Genomic DNA, 12336 nt, shown 5'->3' on the forward strand with positions numbered 1-12336 from the left:
GGTATCACAAGGGGATGAGCAGGGCTGCAGCCTGTCTGCTAAGTCCTCTGTGCAAAACTTCAAACAGACGCTCTGGAGGCGGCAGGGCACGGGGCTGACTCACCCGGCCGGCTGGGTGGACGCAGCCCGTCCAAGCACGTCTCAGCTTTCCAGTTCCTGAGTGGGTTGCCCTCAGACAGCTCTCTTGTCCTCAGCTCCCTCCGAGGGCTCTCACACGGCACGTTATTTTAGTAATGCTTTCGGCTTTGTCTTTTTTTGGCTCTTCCCTCTCCCCTGCAAAGCGACGGTGGGGAATTGCAGGGTGACCTGCATCGCACACAGGAGTGATTGCTTTGCATTGCTACACACCTGGCTGCACCGTGAGTGAGGTGCTAAGGCACTTAAGGGTTTTAATTTGGGTGATTAAATTCTCCAGTATTAATGCTACGGGTGTTCCTCTATATGAAATAATACCATCCATATAAACTCAATCAGCAAATATAAGGAGCCATCAAAAGTTAACACTGTAGTTACACAAGTGCTACGAAGTTATAACCCACTTTATATCCTTCCTATGGGCTTGGTCTTTCGCACAGCCCTGTTTAAGAATAAGCAAAGTTCAGAAACCCAGGCCCATGATTTTGACAGAAGGAGCTGGCTTTCCCTGTGAGTCAGGACAGTAGAAAGGATGAGAGACGCTGAGCGTGGAAGCAATGAAACTGCAGATTTTAGACAAGATTATTTTCCTGGCTTTGCCAAATTCATTTGAAATGTGCAACTACTCCCCAGAACTGTATGTACACACCAAATACACCTATCTGCAAATGAAGAGCAGCATTTTCCCCTCTGACATTTTATTTCTTTAAGAAACTGGGGGAAAAAAATGTAGACCCACTGGAGTCAGTGGGAAGTTTCCACTAACAGGATCAGAGTTCATTCTACAGTAAGTACAATATACTGAAAACCAACTCGAAGTTGTTATTTGTTTCATGAACTAAGTGAATCAATGCAAGGAACCTAGCTCTGAGCCCTTCAAGTTTTCTGCCTCTTGCATTTTGGGGGGTTGTTCACATATTTGAAAGGCTACTTTGCGCCTCAAGGCTTCAAATCTTTTTCCAGTCACGTAAGTCAGCAGAAGTTTCTCGTCCTTTACATATCCCACACACAGTCTAGCTGTGTCCATACTAAAAAATATCCCTTTCCTAGGAAAAAAAAGATACACAATTACTCCAGTGTTAACCTGTTCATGTCCTCAGCCCCTGGAGTATTTTAACCATCTGGATGGGTACTTCACTTCTGTGGTCTCTGTTACTCCCTGCCTGCCCCACTGCTGAAACGGGCACAGAGCAGCAGTGGCCGAGGCGAGGGAAAGGACAGATGACAGCGCAGGCCTGTGACAAACTACCTGCTGTGCGCATTTAGCTACATTAGCTCTGCAATGCACTTAAATAGACGTTTGGGGAAAACAACAAAAAATTGTGTTTAATAACTGGGAAGCGACGCTCAGGAATGCACACCAAGGGCTGAAAAGCAAAGGAAACTATGTGGCAAGCGTAATTACCAGTCAGTTAATATAAAAAATAGTTAACCTGCATTTACAATGAACATGGGTGCTACCTAATCCTTACTGTCGGCCCATAGTAGTGGGATTTCAGTTAGGAAGAGTGTATCTGATAAAGTACTACAGTTTGCAGCAACAACTTTTCACTTACAGATAATCTACTGCTATTCATAAACATATTTACCTATCAGTTCCTAGGGAAAAAAAATAAAAAGTCATGGTATTTTCTCATTCTGGGGTCCTATATACATTACAGCCTGGAAGTCAAGAGGCTGATTGCCAGGAAAATGCTGTGTACACGAACACCAAAAGCACCCACCCTGATTACAGCCTTTTGAGATTTCACTGAAGCACTCCGCGGGTGCTGAAGTTGCTGTGATTGACTTCTCAGGTCTCACTGCGATGGCACTGCCATTTACCTATCAACCGTTCAATAAACTTGAACTGGTTCTGAATCATTTGCGACAACAGCTGATCAAACAAGCTCTTTACAAGCCCCGCATTCCCCCGTGGCGACTGTAACCCCTTTCTGTAGCCAGTGAAGAGAAACCCGCAGTCGGTGCCCTGGCAAACCAGCCGAGAGAAATCCGCGTAGTAAACCAGAGTCTTACATCTCCCCTGATTATTAAACACTAAACAAGTTTATTTTTCTCTGCCTTCTCGTCACAAAATACCTTTTATATTTTTTTTTTATATACGTCACCTACAAGCTTAAGGAATCAGTGTCCTAAAAGTTCTTTGCAGCACGGAGAGCCAGCAGGGCAGCGCCTGCCTCACTTCCCAGCACACCAACACTCCCACTCACGAACGAGCAACCAAACAAAAACACGGCGGATGATTCCCTTCAGCTGCCCACTGCTCTGCGGTTTTTTCCCTTAAAGGACAAGCCAGTCCAAAATGTGCATGTCATCAGGCTCCTCCATTAGAGCTCCTCGGACTCTAAACACTGCGGGTTTTTGGCTTTCCGAAACAAATGAAGAGCTCTGGAGACCGTTTGTAGTAAAGCCAGACAAGTTTAACTACTACACATTTTGCCTATTCTATCAAGTTCAGCGTCCCGGCTCCTTATGCAGCACTCCCGGCTCTCGGGGTGCCCTTGGCAGCTGTACTTCTGATCGTGTGAAGAGGGGGGAAAAAACCACATTCAGTAAAGTACTGAAAGCTCAGCTTGCATACTAGCAACCCAAAAATAACTCAGCAATTTATATAGCTGGCCACAAACCGGTCTCTATTTTATCGAGCCCAGCCGCCTGCCAAGCAGGACTATTTTTGTTGTACTTATTTCCCCGCTGATTTATTTCAGCGACACGAACACGACAAGCCGCCCCGCGTTTCCACTGCCGGAGCGGCTGGGCTGGGCGCCGCAGGCCAAGCCCCGAGTTGCGGAAGAAGAGCGGGGCCTGCCCGAAAACAACACCCCCAGCTCAGGGACACTTTCCCCCGGCCCCGGCGGTACCGGGGGTCACGCTCACACCGGCCCCGGCCGCGGGGTTTGGGGTCTGCGACACCAGCGCAGCCCCTCCCCGGCGCCCTGCGGGGGAGGCCGGCTGGCTCCCCGCGCCGGGCTCCGTTCGGGCGAGCCGCCGCCCCGGTACGGTATCCAGCCCGCAGCGGCCACCTTTTACCCCTTTTCTGCTCAAACCGCCGTTCGGGGGCGGGGAAGGAACGGGGACGGACACCGGTCACCCCTCCCGGAGCCGGGGGTCCCCGGCAGCCGCCGCCCCGGCTCAGCGGGCTGCCGGCACCCACCCCGCGGCGGGGCAGGGGGGGGTGGCACAGAGCTCGGGGGGCACAGGCACTACCAGGAAGGTCTTCCTCACCCCCCCACCCCACTACTGCCCCTTCACAGAGAGGAGGAGGATAGGTTTATGCTTTAAATACGTTTTATTTATTACCAAAATTTCCAGAAGCCGAATTTGGCATTTATTTTTTTTTAATCTTCCATAAAGATTTTCATGCATAACTTGAAACTTGTCAACTGCAACAGTCGAGTGGTTACTTTAGAAGAGACACTTGAACAGAGACAAACATCCAGAGTACAAACAGCTATATCTGAATTAACAAAACTTGTTTATTACTAACCTTATAAAGCAGGACGTGCCTTCCCTTTTATCAAAACCAAGCTGACAGATCTGCCTTTATACACACCCAACAGAATAAACTCTGTTATCGGCAAGGACGTTTTCCTTAAACATTAGAAAAAAAATACAAAGCAAAGAATGGCGTGACTGTCCATAAACCAGTCTATACTTCAGTCCTCTTTAATCTACTTCTTCGATGGTCGGGCCACCGGAGCCACCCGCCCCGGCCCCTCCAGCTCCCTGGTACAATTTTGTGACGATCGGGTTGCAGAGTTTCTCCAGCTCTTTCTGCTTGTGCTCGTACTCTTCCTTCTCAGCCATCTGGTTGCGATCGAGCCAAGAGACCACCTCCTGGCACTTGTCAAGCACTCTCTGCTTGTCCTGGTCACTGATCTTTCCCTTCAGTTTCTCGTCCTCCACCGTCTGCTTCATGTTGTAAGTGTAGGACTCGAGGGAGTTCTTGGCTGCCACGCGATCTCGGTTAGCTTCATCCTCCGCTTTGTATTTCTCCGCTTCTTGCACCATACGGTCAATGTCATCCTTGCTAAGGCGACCCTTGTCATTGGTGATGGTGATCTTGTTCTCCTTACCCGTGCTCTTGTCCACTGCGCTGACGTTCAGGATACCATTGGCATCGATGTCAAAAGTGACCTCGATCTGGGGGACTCCGCGGGGTGCTGGGGGGATGCCCGTTAGGTCAAATTTGCCCAGCAAGTTGTTGTCCTTCGTCATAGCCCTCTCACCCTCGTACACCTGGACCAGGACGCTGCTCTGGTTGTCTGAGTAAGTGGTGAAGGTCTGAGTTTGTTTGGTGGGAATGGTGGTGTTGCGCTTGATGAGAGCGGTCATCACGCCACCAGCTGTCTCGATGCCCAGGGACAGAGGGGTGACATCCAACAGCAACAGATCCTGCACATTCTCAGACTTGTCTCCCATGAGGATAGCTGCTTGCACGGCAGCGCCATAAGCAACAGCCTCATCAGGATTGATGCTCTTGTTGAGCTCTTTGCCATTGAAGAAGTCCTGTAGCAGCTTTTGGATCTTGGGGATACGAGTGGAGCCACCCACCAGCACGATCTCCTGGATCTGGCCCTTGTCTAGCTTGGCATCGCGCAGAGCCTTCTCCACTGGCTCCAGGGTGCCACGGAAGAGGTCAGCATTGAGCTCCTCGAAGCGGGCACGAGTAATGGAGGTGTAGAAGTCAATGCCCTCGTACAGGGAGTCGATCTCAATGCTAGCTTGTGTGGAAGAGCTGAGGGTGCGCTTCGCCCTCTCACAAGCCGTACGCAGTCGCCTCACCGCTCGCTTGTTGCCAGCAATGTCGCGCTTGTGCTTACGCTTGAATTCTTCCACAAAATGGTTCACCATGCGGTTGTCAAAGTCCTCCCCACCCAGATGGGTGTCACCAGCTGTGGACTTCACCTCAAAGATGCCATCCTCAATGGTAAGGATGGACACATCAAAAGTGCCCCCTCCCAAGTCAAAGATGAGCACGTTCTTCTCTCCAGCCCGGGTACCTTTCTTGTCCAAGCCATAGGCTATAGCAGCTGCTGTGGGCTCATTGATAATACGCATCACATTAAGGCCAGTGATGGTACCAGCATCTTTGGTGGCCTGGCGCTGGGAGTCATTGAAGTAAGCAGGCACTGTGATGACAGCATTCTGCACCTTGCGCCCCAGATAGGCCTCAGCAATCTCCTTCATCTTGGTAAGGACCATGGAGCTGATCTCCTCTGGGAAGAAGGTCTTCATCTCACCCTTGTACTCCACTTGCACCTTGGGCTTGCCACCCTCGTTCACCACACGGAAGGGCCAGTGCTTCATGTCAGCCTGCACCGTGGGGTCATCGTACTTGCGGCCGATGAGACGCTTGGCATCAAAGATGGTGTTGGTGGGGTTCATAGCCACCTGGTTCTTGGCAGCATCACCGATGAGGCGCTCTGTATCGGTGAAGGCCACATAGCTGGGTGTGGTGCGGTTGCCCTGGTCATTGGCGATGATCTCCACTTTGCCATGCTGAAAGACACCCACGCAGGAGTACGTGGTGCCCAAGTCGATGCCGATTGCCGGCCCTTTGCCAGACATGATGACAGGTTTCTCCGATCAGCTACTCACTCGCGGTCGCGTCTCCCGCCGCCGACACCCACTCTCGCTGCTGTCCGCGGCGCGATGTGCCGTCACGGCGCCGTTGGCGCCCGCTTTATAGCCGGCTCAGCCGTCTTCTGGAACCTGCCAGAACCCTGCTGGCCAATCTAGACGCCCGCCCGTCACTACTGGCCAATCGCCTCCCTGAGTCGCCGAAGAGCACCCGCCCCCTGCCTCCTGGCCAATCAGAACCGTAGCGCCCACCCGTCAGCCCAACCCTCCCCGCTGTACGGCGGCCAGGACCGTACTTCTTCCTGGTTTTTCTCGATCCGTCTCGGCTCGGAGAGTGCGCCACCGCCCTCGGCCAATCACCACTCGCGCTTCGCACTCGCCCCGCCCCCGCCCGAAACGCTACTAGAAAGTTCCAGTGGACGTTAGACGCAAGGCCGGAGATTGACATCAACGTTATCCAATGGAGATCGGGCAGCCGGGTAGGGGCGGGGGGGGGCGGGCGGGCAAGGGCAGCCGCGGCGGGGAGGTGCTGGGCGGGGCGGTCGCTATGCGACTCGCTTCGCGCTCCCAAGGGGCAGGGCGCTGGGTGCGCGCCCACCCTTCCCCCCCCCCCCCCCCCCGGCTGTGGTGGCCCGTAGCCCGCGAGCGGCGGCCCGTTTGGGGCGCGGGGGGTGAGGAGGGAGCGGGGCCGTGCCCCGCGCTCGCAGCTCGCCTCCCAGTCTTTGTAATTCCTGAAAGTTCAGTCCCAACGCTTGCCTGTCATCTCGCAGCCGGCCGCCAGCTGGTGGGGAATTTACCCTTATTTGGTCGCAAGGCGGCAGAAATTCAACCCTCCCCCCTCCCCCCCCCGTTCCTTCCCGCCTGCCCCCGTCTTGTCAGGGCGAAACGGCCGCCGGGCCGCCTCCTCCTGCCGCGGCGACCGCCGGCGGGGGCTGAGGTGCCGCCAGCCTGAGGAAAATTGGCAGCGCGAGTGACTTCGTACCCCCCCTCTGTGGCAGAGGGGAAGTCCCGCAGCGAGCAAAGGCCGAACCAGTTTTTAGCCTTATTTTGGCCGAACTTGGCAGGCTGACAGCCCTCCTTGCGCACATCCCCTCTCAGGGGTGGCGAGGGCGGTTTCTCCCCTCGGCCGGCCGCCCTGAGCAGCCGCCCTGAACCGCAGGAGCCTGTTGTCACTGCTGCTGTTGCTACCGAGGTGGTAGGTAGCCTGCCCCGCTATCAGAAGGCAGGGTATGGTATCTGGCTTTCCCCTCTGAAAGAAGTAGTTAGGCTTTTGGGGAGCCGTGTTGCTGCGTGTTTCTGCGTGGTGACCATTCTTGAAACGCCTCCAAATTTTTGTCTGTTGTGCTAATGTAAAATGTCGTTACGCCTACATTTAGCAAAAGCTACGAAGCTATTAACTCGGAGCTAGGCAAGTGCTTTGATGAAAATATATTAAACATGAAAATCTGCTGTGGTTCTGCCAAATTATTCCTCCTTACTTTGAGACAAACACTTCAAAATATTCCAGTTCTAGTAAGGAGAGCAAAATACCATGCTGAGATCTTTTTTCCTCGGAGGCTTAGTGAGTAGCTCCTTTTGGATACCTCCTTTAAAAGTGTGGCTAAAAGTCTGCTACCCATAGACTTTATGTGTTACATGAGAGAAGGATTAAATACACTGTATGCTTAAATCATCTTTAATTTGTCCCCAGCCCTCAGCATTATGCTATAGCAGCCCTCATAGAAAATATGTTACAGCTTTTCCCGGAATGATTTGTGTTCCTGCAGTTATTACAGATCCTCTAACTCCCGTTCAAAAACATCCTTGTTTCACTTAGTGTATTTTTCAAAGCCTTTTTACAGGACATGAGGTTTCCACCTCTTTTGTGTAGTATGTGTATGTAGTTTTGAGATGGAAGGGCTTCAATTTCTGATGGTAAATACTGTACGTGCTTAAATGACTATTATTCTTCCACAGATCCTGGTCTTTTTTCACACGGGTTCTGACCTTGGAGAAATCCAAAAGAAGTCAATGGAAAATGGAAACCGTCAGCCCTCCCTACCTCCAATAGGAGCTGCTCTGTATATACCGTATGCATATTTCTTTGATGGGAAGGGTGTCGGTTTCTCTTGTAGTTAGACCAGTGACTGATTCATCGCTGAACTATCTCCCTGTAACTCAGTGCTACTTCATTCAGTTGATTGTATCATATGGAGCAGGGAGAAATGCCACAACAGTACAAAGAGAGTTGGTTGAAAAATTCCGTTTCAGCTGAAAAGTTGATGTTATTTATTATTTGTATCCTTGTGAGGATTGTCCCTTAGGAGCACTAGTAATGCACGAGAACCCTGTTTTGATAGCTGCAGTACAAACTTAGACCCTGTTATTTCAGACTAAAAAGAGGATTCCTGCCTTAAAAACATATGTACAAAAACAAGAGATGGAGAGAACAAATGGACTAAGAAATAACACAACAATATTGATTAGCACAATAAGCAGTCTTTGCAGCAAAATTAATTTGATATCTCATTTAAGTGTAGCTGTAATCAAACAGGTTTCATCAGATTTAGACGTGACATTTCACTAATTTGGCCCAAAGCTTTTAGCTATATGTTTTGTCAGCCCAGGCACAAAATATGTACAACAGCTCCAGACAAAACTTGTTTGGGGTTTCCTTGGGCCAATAACTAGTATGGCCCTGATATGGTTGTGCTGATACCCAGATGTGCTGATAACTTGCTCAAGAGGTGTTTGCATTGACTGGCTTACTCCTACCCTGATAGTACTCCCTCAGTCCTATTTATTTCATCATTTGAATTGTTGTTTTGCTATAGTAAATTTTGGGAAAAGATCTTGGAGGAATGTATGAGCATACCATTCTAATGCTAATGGTGTAAGTGACACACTCGTGGCCATTCTCAGGAAAAATCAAAAGGTCTGTAGACTCAGGCTACCAAATATTTCATTTAGCCTGTTGCAGAAGTATTTCTTTTCCAGTTGAGCAAGCAGGTGCCGTTTTCTTCTTGTTACAATGATATGTATAGGTCTGAGCTGCTTTTTAAGTTTTTGTTCCTAATCAGAAGTTCACGTGATGTTCTTGCCATCATCTCTCATCTCTTACTGATGTCCTTAGAGAAAGTCCAGTCTAACTAGAGGGAGCAACCTCTATAACCTCATTAGACTTATTGTCTCTTCTCAGCAGAGCCTGCTTTTTGTCAGCAGTTCTCTAAGACTTGCAGCACAATTTGTGAACCAACTCATCTATGCAGTCATCCTCTCATATGGGAAGAGCCACATGATTTTCTTTTATGTTGCTTCATGTGCAGTCATGTTATAGGTGAGCCAAACAGACTGGTTCAGAAATTAAAGAGTGAGCTTTATGGTGAGGACTTCAGCACAAGTTTGATTTTCCCTTTAACAAAACATTCGCTGTTATTCCCCCATCCTGAATCTGTAAGCCATATTTTCATAGTAACTTCCAGAACAGCAAGTCGATGCCTCTGGAAGTAGCAGGCCTCTTTCTGATCCATTTATTTGTGTTTAGGATCGATAACGCACCCATGTCTCCTGTTTGGCAGCGTTATGTAATATGCTGTAGGCTATTCTCCATTACACCACCCAGCCAGAAATGAAGATGGTATTTAGATTTCTTCAGTGAAGCAAGAGCTCAGTATCTGGAGCAGAACTGAGAACTCAACCCTTATCTTTATCTCGATAAAAGGAAGATTTTTTCCCACATATTTCATAAGGTAATGTAGTATAAAAATAGGAGTGAACACAAGTTACAGTTAATCAGAGATCAGCCACTTGGATGATTAAAATGATAAAGTTGAAATGCAATAGTCTGTTGAGGTTTGACAATCAGAAGATCTTAGACCTTAAATTCTGGTAGCCATTTCCCTCGTATCCATTTCCCTCGTATCCATTTCCCTAGTAAAACTATCCAGAAAATTGCATAAGTTAGATTGTATTGGTGAGGATAAATGAATTATTTTATAATACAGCAATCAGTTCAGAAAAGTCTAAGCAACAGCTGTTCTAAGAACAAGTAATACTTTGTCATAATAGCTTTTCATCACTGAATTCTTCATCTCGTTTATATTTGTGAATATATGTCTAGTAATTGGAATTCAGACAAGAACTACCAGTGTACGAAATGACAACAGATTCTTCTGACAAGGTGCTGTTGTGTTAAAAATCATAGTGTATGTGGGGGGAACTATGTAACTTTTTTGTGTTTCATTTTTATATACCTCCACTTTTTGCACACAGATGCTCCTTGTTAATTTGAAAGGCAGCCGCAATACATGATCTCTCTTAAACAAGTGTTCCTTTGTTTTTGTGAATAACAAAATAAAGTTCTGCAAATCAGGATAACATGTTTTCAGCAAATTACGCAAATGCGTGATCAGTAATGTGGAAATATGCAGAACAGCAGAATATAGGGCACAGTAATTTGGTATTGCCAAACCAGAAGTTCAAAAATCATGAGTCAGATCTCCTAAAATTATAAACCTAGTTTAAAATTATGAGCTTAAAAAATACACGTGGCTTTATTCACCTTCTGGCTTTTTAATCTTTGGCATATGTTCAGATTACACTTTTAGGATTTTCCATGTAATTTGCAGAGCTAATTTTTTTTAATAAATAAAATAGCTGATTACACCATCTCACAACTAAAACCAGGCTGCCTCAGATTGATTAGACTCAATAAAATCATAGAAGTTGTCAACACTGATTAAACTAATGCTTGATGTTTCAAGGAATAATTATTTTATAATTAAGTGGGTTTATAGCGCATTTATTTACATAGACTTCTGACAGTTGGCTGAGGCATGATTAAAAGCTGAGGTTAGTATCACTAGTGCTAACTAGATAAACTGGTGTGCTGTGCATTTAAGGCAGTCAGTTCTTTACTTTCCTATAACTGCAGCCTCCTTTTCTTGCAGCCAGTGCCAGCTCTACTGATGGTAATAAATAAGGGACTTTAAAGCAGATAGTTTGCAAGTAATCACAGAATCAGATCAGAAAAGGACCTCAGTAGGTCATTTAGTCTCATTTTGTGTCCAACCCAAATCTCCCTTCTTGCAATTTAAGGCAATTATTTCTATTCCTATCGATTGTGGATATGAGAAAACGTTACTCCATTTTTCTTTGCAACCCGCTTTTATACATATGAAAATCATTGTGTTTCCCCTCTACCATCTAGGCCATCTCTTCTGTAAGATGACCTAAAATCATTCAATCTGTGCTCAAAGGCAAAGTTTTCTCGGCTTCTAGACATTCTCATTGCTTTCTCCTGGATTCTCTGCATGCAACTTGTGTCTTATTTTTCAAGTGCTGTGATCAAAACTGGAGATGTTACTAGCTCACGCCTTAGCAGTTCTGAAGGAGCAGATTATACTCCAGTTCAGACATTTCAGTTTTTACCTTTATTTGCAGCAGCATGATGTTGCAGACTCATTCTCAGAATTTGATCCGAACTAACACATCGATTCTTTTCAGTGGAAATTAAGCAGCTGCTCCTTTACTTGCACAGCTAATGATTCCAGCTTACACTTGTTCCTATTAAATAACATCTTACGTTTTCAGATCATGTCTGCACTTTGCCAGGATTATTTTGAATTCTAGTCTTATCTTCTAGTATACTTGAAGTTGAACTCTGCTAGGTGTTGTTTGAAGATATTGAAAGGATACTCTATATGGTCCAGGGGGTGAATAAATGAAAACAGAGAATTTTGTCTAGAACTGCTGTGAATGGGGTTAAACAACATACTGTAATTATTGGCAGTAACTGTAAAGCTGGAAAATGATGATAAGTCTTAAACAAGGGAAATGGTGTACTGTAAACACAGGCAAAGACCAATACTTCATACTCAGAGATCAATATAATTTGATTAATCTCTCAGATTCACTTAAATGCTTAGCGTGGAGTTTTATAATAATTGAACTGTAGCAGTGCTATAAATTTCTCTTATTTTCTCATTCCTGTGATTATTTGATTTTTACTCATCTCAGTTTTCCCTCTTGTCATTCTTAGCAGGTGAATCGGAAAAACGCAGGAGCACATGAAGCAGGTGGTAACTGGAACTTCACCCTGTTGCCAGGACTGTTATTAACTCAGGTATAAGATGGAATTAAATGAGAATAATAAGCAGATTTGTAAGAATATTTTATTAAAGATACTGTATCAAAGCACAGAATAAGCTTTAAAGATGATGAAAACTAACCTGGAATGTCTTCACTGATACTCTACATAGACTACAAATAATTGCTAAGTTACAGAACAGTCACAGCCTGTTCTAGATGTCCTACGCTTAGTATACTGTTGAAGGCCTATCTTCAGGTGATGCTATGAACGTATTTCCCTTCTCTCATCTGCTGCGTGGTGGTCCTACCGTGAAGGTCCTTCCTGTTCTCTATGGACAACCCATTTTCTATTAGATTTCCCAGCTGTGTTGTGCCTTCTCCCTGCAGAGTCCCCAGTGGTATCTGGCTTTGCCCAGATGTTCACCATCTTCCCCTTTGCTCCAGCACAGCCACTGGGGCAGAAGTATTGGCATTCCAATATTGCACTGAAGGCTTTTAAAATGCCTATATTAATGTTTAAGGTGTTATGTGTTAATAGAGCCAATATCT

General features: G+C 46.8%; 1 protein-coding gene across 1 annotated transcript; it reads right to left on the bottom strand.

Annotated features, from left to right (window-relative positions):
• Window positions 1–3405: 3405 nt before the first annotated feature.
• On the bottom strand, window positions 3406–5763 carry HSPA2 (heat shock protein family A (Hsp70) member 2). The gene has a single exon (XM_050897411.1). It carries the CDS (start codon window positions 5704–5706, stop codon window positions 3802–3804), a length of 1905 nt encoding a protein of 634 aa, XP_050753368.1. The 5' UTR covers window positions 5707–5763; the 3' UTR covers window positions 3406–3801.
• Window positions 5764–12336: the final 6573 nt, after the last annotated feature.

This window comes from Gymnogyps californianus, chromosome 5 (genome assembly GCF_018139145.2).
Source record: "Gymnogyps californianus isolate 813 chromosome 5, ASM1813914v2, whole genome shotgun sequence".
In the NCBI taxonomy this organism is placed as follows: domain Eukaryota; kingdom Metazoa; phylum Chordata; class Aves; order Accipitriformes; family Cathartidae; genus Gymnogyps; species Gymnogyps californianus.

Coding starts and splice junctions, on each gene's coding strand:
- HSPA2 (XM_050897411.1), bottom strand. CDS start 5,706: ATGTCTGGCAAAGGGCCGGCAATCGGCATCGACTTGGGCACCACGTAC.